General features: G+C 45.4%; 1 protein-coding gene across 1 annotated transcript; it reads left to right on the top strand.

Moving 5' to 3' along the window:
• Positions 1-12,493: 12,493 nt before the first annotated feature.
• TCL1B (TCL1 family AKT coactivator B) lies at positions 12,494-15,131 on the top strand. The gene is made up of 3 exons (XM_065871630.1): positions 12,494-12,655; positions 14,717-14,887; positions 15,078-15,131. The coding sequence occupies exons 1-3, from the start codon at positions 12,494-12,496 to the stop codon at positions 15,129-15,131; spliced, it is 387 nt and encodes a 128-aa protein (XP_065727702.1).
• Positions 15,132-15,747: the final 616 nt, after the last annotated feature.

The following is a 15,747-nucleotide window of genomic DNA, read 5'->3' as shown; positions in this document are numbered from 1 at the left end:
CTTACCTCAACATAATAAAGGCCATATATGACAAACCCACAGCAAACATCATTCTCAGTGGTGAAAAACTGAAAGCATTTCCTCTAAGATCAGGAACAAGACAACAATGTCCACTCTCACCACTATTATTCAACGTAGTTTTGGAAGTCTTAGCCACGGCAAGCAGGGAAGAAAAAGAAATACAAATTGGAAAAGAAGAAGTACAACTGTCAGTGTTGCAGATGACATGATGCTATACATAGAGAATCCTAAAGATGCCACCAGAAAACTACTAGAGCTAATCAATGAATTTGGTAAAGTTGCAGGATACAAAATTAATGCACAGAAATCTCTTGCATTCCTATACACTAATGATGAAAAATCTGAAAGAGAAATTAAGGAAACACTCCCACTTACCATTGCAACAAAAAGAATAAAATACCTAGGAATAAGCCTACCTAGGGAGACAAAAGACCTGTATGCAGAAAAGTATAAGACACTTTTCTTATAAGTGGATATACTTATACAAGTGGATGAAAGAAATTAAAGATGATACCAAGAGATGGAGAGGTACACCATGTTCTTGGATTGGAAGAATCAATATTGTGAAAATGAGTATACTACCCAAAGCAATCTACAGATTCAGTGCAATCCCTATCAAATTACCAATGGCATTTTTTACAGAACTAGAACAAAAAAATCTTAAAATTTGTATGGAGACACAAAAGACCCCGAATAGCCAAAGCATTCTTGAGGGGAATAAACGGAGCTGGAGGCATCAGACTCCCTGACTTCAGACTATACTACAAAGCAACAGTAATCAAGACAGTATGGTACTGGCACAAAAACAGAAACATAGATCAATGGAAAAAGATAGAAAGCCCAGAGATAAACCTACGCACCTGTGGTCAACTAATCTATGACAAAGGAGGCAAGGATATACAATGGACAAAAGACAGTCTCTTCAATAAGTGGTGCTGGGAAAACTGGACAGCTACATGTAAAAGAATGAAATTAGAACACTCAGTAACACCATACACAAAAATAAACTCAAAATGGATTATAGACCTAAATGTAAGACCAGACACTATAAAACTCTTAGAGGAAAACATAGGAAGAACACTCTTTGACATAAATCACAGCAAGATCTTTTTTGATCCACATCCTAGAGTAATGGAAATAAAAACAAAAATAAACAAATGGGACCTAATGAAACTTCAAAGCTTTTGCACAGCAAAGGAAACCATAAACAAGACAAAAAGACAACCCTCATTATGGGAGAAAATGTTTGCCAATGAATCAACAGACAAAGGATTAATCTCCAAAGTATGTAAACAGCTCATGCAGCTGAATAGTAAAAAAACAATGAACCCAATCCAAAAATGGGCAGACAAGCTAAATAGACATTTCTCCAAACAAGACATACAGGTGGCCAGGAAGCACATGAAAAGCTGCTAAACGTCACTAATTATTAGATAAATGCAAATCAAAACTACAATGAGGTATCAGCTCACAGAAGTCAGAATGGACATCATCAGAAAATTTACAAACCATAAATGCTGGAGAGGGTGTGGAGAAAAGGGAACCCTCTTGCACTGTTGGTGGGAATGTAAATTGATACAGCCACTATGGAGAACAGTATGGAGTTTCCTTAAAAAAACTAAAAATAGAATTACCATATGATCCAGCAATCCCACTACTGGGCATGTACCCAGAGAAAACCATAATTCAGAAAGACACTTGCACCCCAATGTTCACTGAAGCACTATTTACAATAGCCAGGACATGGAAGCAATCTAAATGCCCATTGACAGACGAATGGATAAAGAAGATGTGGTACATATATATGATGGACTATTACTCAGCCGTAAAAAGGAATGAAATTGGGTCATTTTTGGAGACGTGGATGGATCTAGAGACTGTCATACAGAGTGAAGTAAGTCAGAAAGAGAAAAACAAATATCGTATATTAACTCATATATGTGGAACCTAGAAAAATGGTACAGATGAACCGGTTTGCAGGGCAGAAATTGAGACACAGATCTAGAAAAGAAACATATGGACACCAAGGGGGGAAAGTGGTGCGGGGTGGTGATGGTGGTGGTGTGATTAATTGGGAGATTGGGATTGACATATATACACTGATGTGTATAAAATGGATGACTAGTAAGAACCTGCTGTATAAAAAAATAAATAAAATTTAAAAATTGTTTTAAAAAAAGAAAAGAAAAAAGAATGCTGCCACCGGGCTTCAGGGAATGACCCACTAACAGCCAATTGCTTCCTTCTGGGTCATTCTGATGGATTAAACGAAGGACCATTTAAAACCACGGCCCAAAGAGCCAGAGGGAGAGGCTGTGGAGGGATGATGCAGCTGGAGCCCCATGCATGCTCGTGGAAGCTCGGTACCACCGTCAGGAGAAACCCCAGGCACACAAGGGCGGCCTCAGCGAGCAGCCAGCTCGCACGAGCCACCTTGGCATAGATGCTGACCTCACTAGACCAATTACAAAGAAGACCTTCAAGTAAAGTACGATAATTACAGAGTCCCAGGGGCCATCTGTTCGGCATGGGGCTTTGTCTATCCTAACCTCTCTCCTTTCACTGCAAACTCAATAACCAGGGCCTCTGCTGTGCTGTGAACACTTTTAGTTTTGAGTGCATTTTCTATAAGGCGTTGGCAGGAAGAGTGTCTGAATAAGTTCTATTCCAGCACACCTCTGGGTTCATGTTGGATGTGGCTGGAGCTGTTTTGAACCAAGAAAACATCTGACTAAAGAATATTTCAGTCCAACAAGTATTGATATTTGCTGGGTCCCGCCTACATTTCCAGTGCTACATTTGATGCTGGAACACAGAGATGAATAAGAGATGGTACCTTACCCTTAGTTAACAAATTACCATTGACTGAGGCCCTACCATGCGCCAAAGCCTTTACAAATGTTATTGTTCCTTATGACAACTTATTAAGGTTGATACCCCATTCATGTTACCAGTGACGAGTAGGAAGGCTAAAAACGTTAAGTTACAGGCTCAAGGTCACTCAACTAGTAAGGGTTGGAATTAAGTTTGGATTCAGGGATGTTTGATGGCCAACCCCACTTAATTTCAAATACTCTAAGGTACCTTTTTTGTCAGGGAGCCAGGGTCGAGTGGAGACAAAGATATAAAGCTTTTTTTTTTTTTTTTTTTCGGTACGCGGGCCTCTCACTGTTGTGGCCTCTCCCGTTGCGGAGCACAGGCTCCGGACGTGCAGGCTCAGCGGCCATGGCTCACGGGCCCAGCCACTCCGCGGCATGTGGGATCTTCCCAGACCGGGGCACGAACCCGTGTCCCCTGCATCGGCAGGTGGACTCTCAACCACTGCGCCACCAGGGAAGCCCAGATATAAAGCTTTAACTACTATCCAGTCACTATAAACCCACATGCTATGAGTCAAGGCCAAGGGAGTTGGACGCTGTAGCAGAAGTCAGAACAGGAAGGCGGGAAGCAGTGGTTCTGGAGTCCGTGCCACAGGCTGGAAGCTGTGTGCTTCTGGTTTCCCAACTCATTTGCAAATGGAAAATATTATTATGGTTTCTGGAGGAATAGACACCCTTGACACCCTCTCTCTCCATTTTTGTGGGGAGGGAGAAAGAATAACGGGGTTACATGAATTCAACTCTTGATCCTCTTCCAACAAAGCTCTGCTGTGAAAGACAGCGCCCCAGCCCATACTCCATCCCCTGAGGCAGGGAAGAACTCAAAAGCCCCTCTGACAACAATGCAGACCAGATTGCAAGGGCAGGACAGGCTCTGTGTTAATGGAGAAAACGTTTCCTCATTTGGGCTTTAGACTGTCGTGTCCTATGGGGGAAATGTCTGTCCTTGGGAGAAATGCCGACTCTTTTGATCTGTTAATAAAAGAACTAGCAACTTATAGTTCTTGCCGATGAGGAAACTCAAATCAGAGAGGCCAGGTTCACCCTTGGCCATCAGACTGGAGTCCATCAGACCAATTGCCCTTTCCCCCTTCCCCAGGCTTGTAAAACTGGGCAGCACCCACCTGGCTGAAGCCTACACCCTGCTGTAGCCCAGGGGCCAGACCAAAAGGACACTCTGAAGGAAGAGGGAGGGGCCACGGGAGGGGAGGGCTCACCTGCCGGCAGGGGTGGAATCTATCCAAGTGGAGACTTAAGAAATGGATGCTTATGGGGTGAGGGGTTATCCCGCAGGTGGGCAGGCAGGATAACGGGCTGGAGGGACAGTCCACTGGGGAATCTCTCCTTGCAAAGGCTAAAGTTCCTAGGTGTTTTGTCTTACAAAACTCAAGGGGAAGTCCAAGTTCTCCCAAACCCTAATATTTGTCTCTTCTGCATCAAAATGTCCCTTCTGAAACGGACCCAACCTTCAGTAAAGAAACCTACATTGGCCCACCTGCCTGCTGGGGGTGCTAGTTTTGTGGAAACTGACTCCGGTGACCTGGTTCCATTTTACCCTCTCCTAGTGCAGAAGGGGCCTGGCCAATAAGGCAAACCACGCCTCTTGTCCACGTTTCATTTTTGCAAATGCTTTTCCGCGTTTTTCTTTTTCTTCTTTCTTTTTTTTTTGCCGATATTATAGAGTTTTTAAAATGTATCTCATTTTAAAAGTTTGCATTTTCTCAATTCCTTGTGAGGTCGAGGTATGGCAATCGGCCATTTGCATTTCCTTTCTGTGAACTTATCTGAGCCTTCTCCTATTTTTCCAATGAGTTGCTCCTTTTACTTAATTGGTTTGTGAGAATTCTCTTTATATTCTGGAAACGAATAGTTTGCTGCATATTTTTAGTATTTTCCCATTTTGGTCCTTTTTTTCCTTAATATATTGCCATTAGAAGATATACTTTTGGGCATCTCAAGATGAATCAGTCTTTTTATTTGCCTTTTGCTTTGTGTACCATCTCTAAGAAGATTGTCCCTACCTAAGGATCATAAATATATTCGCTGTGATTACCTGCTAATAATTTCATATACGGTGTTTATTTTCTAGCATTAGGTCTCTCCAAGCCATTTGTAATTTTCTTATGAAAAGTGGAGGAGGGGAATTTCCTCTCACCCCCACTAATCTGAAACTCTTAAATGCATCTAACCCTGCTTCTCCTTCTTACCACAGTTACAATGGAAAGAGAATCCTTCCTCCCCTCAAGGGCAAGCCATCCACTTGGGTTCTCACCTCTATGCCTCCCTTTCTCAAGAACTGCCTTCAGTTTGTACCTTACCTGTCATCATCACCCCTTCCTTCCCTCTTGGATCACTTCCATCAGTACAAAGACATGGTTTAATTTCTTCCACCTTAAAAAAAAATACCTCCATCCTTTGGGGTAAGATGAAATAGTTTGCAACAGGACACAGCTACAGCCAAGCCATAGAAAATCTGGATAAAAATAAAAATTGTATTTCCCAAAGCATTAGGGAGCTATGGAGCAACCAGGACCAGAGGAACTAAAATTCTGGAGAAGGGGAGACTTCTCAGAGGTGAGCATCTGCAAATGCTTTTCCCTTCTGGTCATTTGATGATTCTGGGTCCAGGCTAGAGGGTGAAATAAGGCTGGATCACAGGGCTGGTGTAGAGTGACAAAACTGGAGGCTTGGGGGGCCACAAGCATCCAGCCAGATTCCACTCGAGACGAAACAAAGCAGGACCCTACGGTTCTTACCCCCCATGTCCTCCGTCTGCCTTTTGTCTGTAGAAAAACGTTAGTCAAAGAATAAGTTTAATCAGAGAAGTGAGAAAATGCAGAAACAAAGGAAAACAGTCAAATGAGACCAAATAATAATAGTTTAGTCATTAAGCAAAGTCAAGGACTTTATTTCCTCCTCAAGGGCTACAGATAATATTCTGAGCCATATCCTTTGAGCTGTCTTATAGATACTGAAGCCACCTCCAGGTGGAAAAAGTTAACTACATGATGACCAGACTGTAGCCATGACATAAGCTGCCATTCCGAGAACTGGCCTCAAGGAAATGGGAACAAACCGACCCTGGAACTGAAGATGAACCGTACTTAAAACAATGAAGACGATGCTGGTCAGACCACCAGTGACCAACTTCAAGGTGACGGTCACAGCTGACTGTGCTGTTTCTGCATGTAGCCCCCTCTCTCCGCCTATAAAAGCTCTTGCCCACTGATTGGGAGGGAGGGGCAGTCAGCCTCTGGGCATGAGTCCGCCCTTCCTCTCCCAGCTGCCAGCCTCTGAAATAAAGCAAACTTTCCTTTCCACCAACCTTGCCTCTTTATTGGCTTCAGAGCAGTGAGCAGCTGGACCTGTGTTTGGTAACAGAGATATGTGTTGAATTATGAAGCTGTGTGACGTAAGAGGCTGAAAAACTAAGCTGAAGACCTCTGAAAACAGACTAGAATTCTCTGGAGTCTCTTGAAAAGACAAAGGTTCACCAGGGGTTGGAGTGAGGACAACCTGGTAAGAGCTGAAGGTACGGGAGGGAGCAATGAACTGACATCAACCATCAGGCACCTGTGACTGCCTTTTTCCTGAGGACACTGGCTGATTCTGATGCATTTGGCCAAAGTGGAGACTTGAGGGACCTCATACTTAGACCAGTGCCCTCTCCCAAAAGGGCTTTTTACAAAGAGAAGCGGCTCAGGGCAGGATGCTGAAGAGCAAAGCCAGAGCCCCGAAAGACAGAACAGAATCTCCCGCAGTCTCTTTGTGTCGAGACAAAGCCCTACCAGGCTCTTGACTGAGAGCCACACTATAGAAATAGGGTGAACTTGAGGGAGGTAGACTGATGCTCACTGGAACTGGAACTGGACCTTGATTCAATTCTGTTCTTATCAGAAGTAAGCTGTTCAGTATCTCACTCTATCTGCCCAGCAGAGGAAACAGTTAACGCCATCTGGGGGAAGACAGTACTATCTAGAACTTTTCCGGGGTTTTATACCCACTATTTGGTATTCACCTAAAAATTACTCCCAAAGAAAAAACATGTAATTGAAAACCAAGTGAAAAAGCAGACTATAGAAGCAGACCCACTAGTAACCCAGAAGTATCAGAAAAGAACTTTAAAATCACTGAGGAGTATGTTTAAGGATACAGAAAGAATGATGGACAAAATGGTTCAAAAGATAGAGATTATCAGAGAAGTTTCAAATCTATTAAAAAAAAGCATCAAATGAACATTTTGGACCTGATAAATATAATATTTGCAGTTAAGAAATCAACTTATTGGTTTAAGAGCTGATTAGACACAGCAAATGTCAAGATTAATAATGAACTGTAAAATAAGCCGATAGGAGACATCAAAATTGAAGCTCAGAGAGGAAAAATGTTTAAGCCTCAAATAAAGCAGCACAGGGCATAGGAGGCATGGTACACAATTTATAAGGTGTAGCAAAGTGTAATTGGAAGCACAGAAGAAGAGAGAGAGAATGAGAGGAATAACGGAAGCTGTAATGACTGGGAATTTCCCAAAATATCAAAAAAAAATAGAGTTAAGTGAATTTTTGGATGTAGGGACAATATACATAAATCAGTTGCGTTTTGCTATACCAGCAGCAAACAAATATAACACAGAGTTTAAAATAACACCACTTAAAATAGCATTAGTCAGGGCTTCCCTGGTGGCGCAGTGGTTGAAAGTACGCCTGCTGATGCAGGGGACACGGGTTCGTGCCCCGGTCCGGGAGGATCCCACATGCCGCGGAGCGGCTGGGCCCGTGAGCCATGGCCGCTGAGGCTGTGCGTCCGGAGCCTGTGCTCTGCAACGGGAGAGGCCACGACAGTGAGAGGCCCGCGTACCGCAAAAAAAACCAAAGAAGAATAGCATTAGTCAAATACTTAAGAACAAGTTTAATAAAAATAGAGAAAAATTAAAGACAACCTAAGATATGGAGGGGAGGGACACACACTATCCTGAGATTGTAAGGTTCAATATGGTATGGATGTCAGTTCTCTTCAAACAGACCTATAGATACAACACAATCCCAATCAGAATCCTAGCAGGCTTTCTGGAGGAGAGGGATGGTAATAAACTGATTCTAAAATTCATATGGAATTGCAAAGGTTAGAGAATAGCTGAATTAGGGTTCTACAGAGATATAGGACCAACAGGGCATGTGTGTATATGTACATATATGTATATAGAAAGAGATTTATTATAAGGAAATGGCTTACATGAATATGGATGTTGGCAAGTCCAGTATCTGCAGTGTGGGCTGTCAGGCTGGAGACCCAGGAGAGCTAAAGGTGCACAACCTGGAGAGGCAGGAGAACCAATGATACAGATGAAGTCCAAAGACAGTCTGCTGGAAAATTCCTCCTTGCCTGGGGAGGCCTTTTCAGTCTATTAAGGTCTTCGGCTGATTGGATGAGGCCCACCCACAATATGGAGAGCAATCTGCTTTACTCAAAGTTCACCGATCTAAATGTTACTCTTATCCCAAAACACTGTCTAAGGTGACACATAAAATTAACCATCACATTATCCAGGCAGTCTAGACGGAGAATAAAGCTAGGAGATTTATACTACAAGATATCCATACCTATTTTAAGGCTATAGTAGTTAGAAATGTGCTATTGACACAAGGATATAAAAAAAAAAAGAATGGAATAGAAAAGAAACTCCAGAAACAGACCCGTACATATATGTTCCAGATTTATGACAGAAGTGATAATACAATACAGGAGAGAAGGGATAGTCTTTTTAATAAATGGGATTAAGTTAATTTGATATTAACATGGAAAAAGATACTCTAGATCTTTTCCTCACATCACACACAAAGGTAAATTGCATCTAAATATAAAAACTAAAACAATAAAACCTTTAGAAGAAAACAGACTATATCGTCAATGCCTTGGAATAGACAAAACTTCCCCAAACGCTCATTCTTCAGTTCCATGGCTGCGTCGAGTTTCTTTTATCATCCTGCCAATTTATACTGTTGATAGTTTGAAATAAACAGAACTGGAACTTGGATGTTTTTGCCTGTAATACTGCCTGAACCATCTCCATCCAGTCCATTTCTAGGAATCCCCGATTACTGAGTCACTCTTTTGTTTTATCATTAGTTCAAACGTTTATCAAGTGTGTACTTATGCCATTTCCTTTCCCAAACACTGTCTTTGCTCCTGATCAACTTGATCAAAATCAACTAGTTGGATTGGCATCCTTGCAATGAAGCGGCAGCATCCACCCCCCCACACATACCACCACCATATTCTCCTCCTTCCTCTTATGATGAGCCTGCATCCCCAGCACTAGCTAATCCTCATTATTCTCTGACCTCCAAATACATCCTGAATGTCCCCTCTCCATGTCCTTATTCATGCTGGTGAACAACCCCATCTGTGCCATGCTATTTCCAGGCCATCTGACTCCAGTGTCCAGCCTGCCTTGGCCAATTTGGGCTCAGTACATGGGAGGAGATGAGCAGAATATGCAGAGATCTTGGTGACCAAGACCCAGCCTTCCAAGTCCTGCTCAGTGCCCATCTGTGGTCTAGAATCATCCCCGTAGGCTGAGGGCCCCAGCACCAGGACACCTGGACTTAAGGTTTGTGAAGGGCGCCCTCTGCTGGAGGAGGATAGCATTGGGTCCAGGCATGACTACACTGTCGTTTTTTTTTTTTTTAACATCTTTATTGGAGTATAATTGCTTTACAATGGTGTGTTAGTTTCTGCTTTATAACAAAGTAAATCAGTTATACATATACATATGTCCCCATATCTCTTCCCACTTGCATCTCCCTCCCTCCCACCCTCCCTATCCCACCCCTCTAGGTGATCACAAAGCACAGAGCTGATATCCCCGTGCGATGCACTAGCTATCTATTTTACGTTTGGTAGTGTATATATGTCCATGCCACTCTCTCACTTTGTCACAGCTTACCCTTCTCCCTCCCCATATCCTCAAGCACAGCAAAGGAAACCATAAATAAGACCAAAAGACAACCCTCAGAATTGGAGAAAATATTTGCAAATGAAGCAACTGACAAAGGATTAATCTCCAAAATTTACAAGCAGCTCATGCAGCTTAATAACAAAAACAACGAACAACCCAATCCAAAAATGGGCAGAAGACCTAAATAGACATTTCTCCAAAGAAGATACACAGATTGCCAACAAGCACATGAAAGAATGCTCAACATCATTAATCATTAGAGAAATGCAAATCAAAACTACAATGAGATAGCATCTCACACCGGTCAGAAGGGCCATCATCAAAAAATCTACAAACAATAAATGCTGGAGAGGGTGTGGAGAAAAGGGAACCCTCGTGCACTGTTGGTGGGGATGTAAATTGATACGGCCACTATGGAGAACAGTATGGAGGTTCCTTAAAAAACTACAGATAGAACTACCATACGACCCAGCAATCCCACTACTGGGCATATACCCTGAGAAAACCATAATTCAAAAAGAGTCATGTACCAAAATGTTCATTGCAGCTCTATTTACAATAGCCAGGACATGGAAGCAACCTAAGTGTCCATCAACAGATGAATGGATAAAGAAGATGTGGTACATATATGCAATGGAATATTACTCAGCCATAAAAAGAAATGAAATTGAGTTATTTGTAGTGAGATGGATGGACTAGAGACTGTCATACAGAGTGAAGTAAGTCAGAAAGGGAAAAACAAATACCGTATGCTAACACATATAAACGGAATCTAAGGGGAAAAAAAAAGGTTATGAAGAACCTAAGGGTAAGACGGGAATAAAGACACAGACCTGCTAGAGACTACACTGTCTTTACAAGGCTCTGCCCAGAGCTATCCTGGAGAGATCAAAGGGCTTCCCAAAGACTTTGGTGATACCCACCCTGGAGAGTGAATCCTTCAAATTGCAGGTACCAAAGATGGACACTTGGCCAGGAAACATTGCTGTATCTCAGACATGATATGGGCCTGCTGAAGGACAAGGGTCCAAATTTCTGTTCTCATAGCCCGCCAGTGATCTTCCTTCTGTGCAGGTCCAAGGGGCCCAGGATGGAGCACATGGCATGAGAAGGGAGATCAGTGAAGCACTTCTATTCAGTTTCAGTGGCGTGAGGTGGGGATGACAGTCTCTAGCTCATGGAGTTGTTGGGAGACGTAACTGAGAGGACACACGTATGGTGCCTCATGTGGCGTAGATGCTCTGCACGTATTGACCAGTTCTGCCCCCACCCCACATACAGCCACATACTGGCTCATCTTGGAGTGAGGTTGAGAATACCCGTACATGTTTGTGATATGGAGTGATAGAGATAAATACTAGTTGCGTTCGTGTTACAAAGGGTGGACTGATGGCTTTTGCTCAGGAAGGGGACAAGTCTGGGAGCATAGCTAGTACCTGGCATTTTTCGAGTGCTCACTATGTGCTAGAGGCACTGCTCTTTATACACCATCTCATTTCATCCTCAGAGTAACCCAGTGGGGTTGGTGCTTATAGCAGACAGGCTCTGGGGAACCCCCTTGAGCCCTGACTCCTGATATCTACATCCTTGTATAATTGAGTGTGGGCAGGACCTGCTCCTATCCCATAGAATACGGTAACAGATGTATGTGATTCCATGTATGTGACCGTGTTATTCAAGACCTTAATGCCCCTCGTCTCCTACGGCCACTCCAATCCCACGATAGAAGGAAAAACACCAGGGAAGGAGGTGGAATTGCTGTGAAAAGAAGCTCAGGCTCAGAAGCCCAGGGTGCTTACCACATGGGCCTGCCTCTTGTGTCTGTGGCCTCCTGGCAAAGCAGAGCTAATAAGATGACCAGGCCAAGCGGGTGCTCCGGACCCCATGGTCAAGGATAGGGTGTGCAGGATGGCCACACACCCTCCCTCCCGTGGCCTGGTTTCCCTCACACTTTATACGATCCCGATTGCAAATGCCCCTGGGGCACTGGCTCATTTTCTGTGGAGAGGGAGCCTGATTTGCCCAGGAGGTTCCCTGGCCAGCTATCTCCAGGGGCAAGAATCCACTGAGCTCACTACCCCAAGGGTTCGCGATCGGGGTCCTGCTGAAGGAATGGCCACGGGAAGATGCCCTGGCAGTCCCTGCCAGCTCAGAATCTGGAGCTCGGAGGTTTGCATAAGGCCTGGCAAGAGCAGAGGATGCCAGCGATAGGCTGCGGAGGAATCAGCGGAAGCAGGGGAGTGTTGATCTTAAGGAACCAAACTGCCCCTGCGCAGAGGCCTGGGGGGGCTCTGTACCTGGGGAGCTTCTTATCCGCCGGCCCCTGAGGCTCCTGACTCCGGTCCGAGCACCTCCAGGCAGGTGGGCCCAGTTCCTCCGACTCCTGCTCTGTGGCCCCGCCCCTGCCTGCCCCCAGAGGCAGAGGGCTCCTCCCCGCTCTGGCTCTGCCCCTTATTCAACCCCCTCGAACCCTCACACCTGGGCTCGCTGGTCCCTGCAGCCCCTGCCAAGGCTCACTGGCCCCGCCCCCAGGATCACCGGCCTCACCCCACTCGGGAGCCAGTCCACTTAAGGAGACTGAACACCTGGGAGGTTCCCTGTGTGCCTCGAGGCCTGCCCTGGGCACAGCCTTGCAATGGAAGCAGAAGCTTCTCCGCCCCTTGGGTCGCCCCCATGCTGCCTGTGGTTCCGGAGGCCTGGCATCTACGAGGATGAGAATGGAAGGACCTGGGTGACTGTGGCCTTGCGGATCAGTCCCTCCCACAGAGCTTGGGGCAGGGGCTCCCCTGGCAGCACAGTGAGTCGTGGGGCATGAGGGGAGGCAGCGGAAGGGTGGTACGTGGACTTTAGCCCGTGGGGGCCCTGCATATTACGCAATGAGGATGCAGTTCTCACTGGCGCTGGAAAACTCGGCCTGTGTGGGTTTGAGCGTGCTGACCAGGAGCCCCTGCCTGGAGGGACCACAGGCAGAGCTTATCTACAGGAGATGATGCAGTCCTCCATGGGGTGGCTGAAAGAGAGGTAGCTCAGGGCCTAGTCTTGCCTCTAGTGCATGCTGAAAAGGCTTCACACATCCGGCGGCTATTCAGGTGGGCTCTGCGGGATGAGTAGGAGTTCTCCAGGATCAGAAAGGAGACAGGACAAGCACAAGCAAAAGCATTGCAACCTAGAGCAGCAGGTGGGCCAACAGTATAAAATTTACCTTGGCTTCAGGCTCGTCACCTGCAAAATGGGAATAATCTACTTCTGTGGAGGTCACAGACACAGCTCACCATCTGAATGGCCTGGGCGAGCATTTGAGAGGTAACACATTCTAGAATCCCACCTTGGAAACTGATTCAGGAGCCTTGGGTGGAGTCTAAGACCCTTTATGTTTTAAAAGCTCCCCAGGTGATAAGGATGATCACTCAGATTGGAAAGAGCTGCCCTAAACTAGGGGTTTGGATCACAGCCCATCTTTGAGGGACAAAATATAAATACTTCAGGGTAATATGGTAAATACTTATCCAGGTATTAAATAAACAATTCACGGTCATTTTAAACAATATAACACATTTCCTAGCTATCTTCAAATAGGTAATCCAGAAAATTTTTTGTTGAGAACACTGAGTCTTTTCCACCCAATAAAGCATGCAGAAAATTCTGGACAAAATAGTTTAGGAAGTTTTTAAAAAGCATACAAAAGTGTTCAATGGGAAAAGAATGGATTCTTCAAATAACTTAGCCATGAGTGGGGGAGGGGAACCTGGAGGCTGAGCATTGTTTTCACAATTTGAAATGATTATTTCTGAATAGTAGATCTGGGTTTTCACATGCAGTCTTAGGATGGGAGATGGCTTTCGAGCATGATCGAATGCAAGGGTCAGCAAACTTTCTGTAAAGAGTCTGATAGTAAAAATTTTCAGCTTTGCAGATGGTAAAGACTCCGTAGCAACTACTCAACTCTGCCCTCGTAGTGCAAATGCAGCCAAAGACAGCACACAAAGGAAGTAGTGTTTGTTTGCAATAAAGCTTTATTTACAAAAGCAGGTGGTGGGCCAGATTGGGTCCATACTTTGCTGACGCCTGATCTGAAGCCAGAATCCAAAGGGAAAGAGATTTTGCCACATAATTAAAACTATCCTTCTTGCAAAGCCAGCTCATAAAGTTAGGACAACAAACGGAGAAAAATAACTTGCAACATGTATGACTGATAAAGGGCTAGATTCTTAGCTCGGAAAAACGTTCAGCACAAAGACAAATACTCTGATAGAAAACTCTGTAAAGAACTTCCCATTTAGTTGCAAAACACATGGAGCTTTGGTTATAGTTGTCTGGTGACTTTCCCTCATTTTTATACCTTTCTGGATTGGCTGATTTTTTTTTTTCTTTTAATGTTCACAACAAGTAGTGATGGCCATGATCAAAACTACAAAATATTTTTAAGGGAAAACCCATCCCTCCCAGATCCTGAGGTCTATGGATATCTTATTTTTATTTATTTATTTTTTTAGATATCTTATTTTTGAAAAGAGAATTTTTAAAACTATGGAAGTGGCCAAGACAGAGGGCCAACAGAGTAATCAGTGTAGGCCCAATGTTGCGGACAGGCTGGAAACAGAGGCTAACTTTTCAGGGTGTGGTGGGGTGAGTGGGGTGCAGGTCAGTGGGAGGATGGTACAGAGGAGGCCTGGAGAGAACTGGTCCAAGGAAAACCCCCAAGTGATGGTGCCAAGGCTCTGGGTGTGGGATTCTGAAAGCATGCCCATCGACCTCTGGTCTGGGCAGCCCACCAGCCGGGCCAGGGGATCCAGGACCCTGGTTGTGTGTCTGCAGTTCAACCATCCCTGACGTGCGCCCTCCTCTCTGGTCCCTTCAGCATGAAATCAGCGTCACAGTCCACATGTGGCAGACACCAGTGCACCCCCAGATGCCCAGGTCCCCCAGCCATCTGCTCGTGTTCGGGCTGCCCCCCAAGTGGGAGCTCTACCCCGGGCGAAGGTACCAAGCAACGGATTCAAGACTCTGGGAAATAGTGGACCATGGCCAGGCAAGTGCATGGTGGCCCAGGTGAGGGGGATGGGCATTAAGTAGTGACCGTAGGTGTGCAAAGTGGGGCAAAGGATGGGAGGGATCCCTTCCCCGGGCCCCTAAATCCACAAACCCGGGTTCCCATCTGCTTCATTTGGATAGAAGAGCATCTCCCAGAGGCTCTGATCACTGCTCCCCCCGTTCTGCAGATCAACTCCATGGAGCAGCTGATCCTAAAACGTCTGCCGAGTGGGAGCCGCTGACGGGGCTGGTATGTCAGGCCTGGAGCCTCGCAATGCGGACAGCAGACACTAGCAAGGAGGACACTCCTCTTTACAGAAAGGCAATGCTGGTCACCTTGCCCTCAGGCTGCTCCCTGAGTTTTTCTTACGTAGCCACCCCTTTATGCCCCCTCCCAACCCCAGTGGATGTGATTTCCACCGTGGACAGACCCCTAGTATGTTCACAAAACACTGAATAATGGTCATCATTTAATTCTCAAAAGAATTCTCTGAGGTGTACATGTTAACATCCCGTGTTACAGATGAGCAAACAGGCTCTGAGAGCTGGAATGATTTCCCTGAAACCACAGAGCCTGGAAATAGCCGTGATCAAGCTTGGATCCAACGAACGTGGATCTCTAGGTCTGGCCGTGGCACTGGGGTGCCACAAGTTCAGTCGATGACAGTGGCCTTCAGGGACCCTGCATCGACCCACAGAGCCTTCTTCCTGAGACTGGCAGCAGCTCGAACTGCACTGAGGGCCCGGAGCGGGGCTTTTGCCCTCCTACCCCTGGTCCTGCTCTGACGGGCCGCCGCCCGGCTCTTCTGAGATTCCCTGACTGTCACCTTTTGTCTCCTCCCAGGCCCTGCTGGCCCT

Source organism: Phocoena phocoena, chromosome 2, assembly GCF_963924675.1.
Source record: "Phocoena phocoena chromosome 2, mPhoPho1.1, whole genome shotgun sequence".
NCBI classification, from domain to species: domain Eukaryota; kingdom Metazoa; phylum Chordata; class Mammalia; order Artiodactyla; family Phocoenidae; genus Phocoena; species Phocoena phocoena.
This window is presented reverse-complemented; position numbering and strand designations above follow the sequence as displayed.

Coding starts and splice junctions, on each gene's coding strand:
- TCL1B (XM_065871630.1), top strand. CDS start 12,494: ATGGAAGCAGAAGCTTCTCCGCCCCTTGGGTCGCCCCCATGCTGCCTG. Junction 12,656..14,716: donor GGGGCTCCCCTGGCAGCACA/GTGAGTCGTGGG, acceptor TGGTCCCTTCAG/CATGAAATCAGCGTCACAGT. Junction 14,888..15,077: donor AAATAGTGGACCATGGCCAG/GCAAGTGCATGG, acceptor CCCGTTCTGCAG/ATCAACTCCATGGAGCAGCT.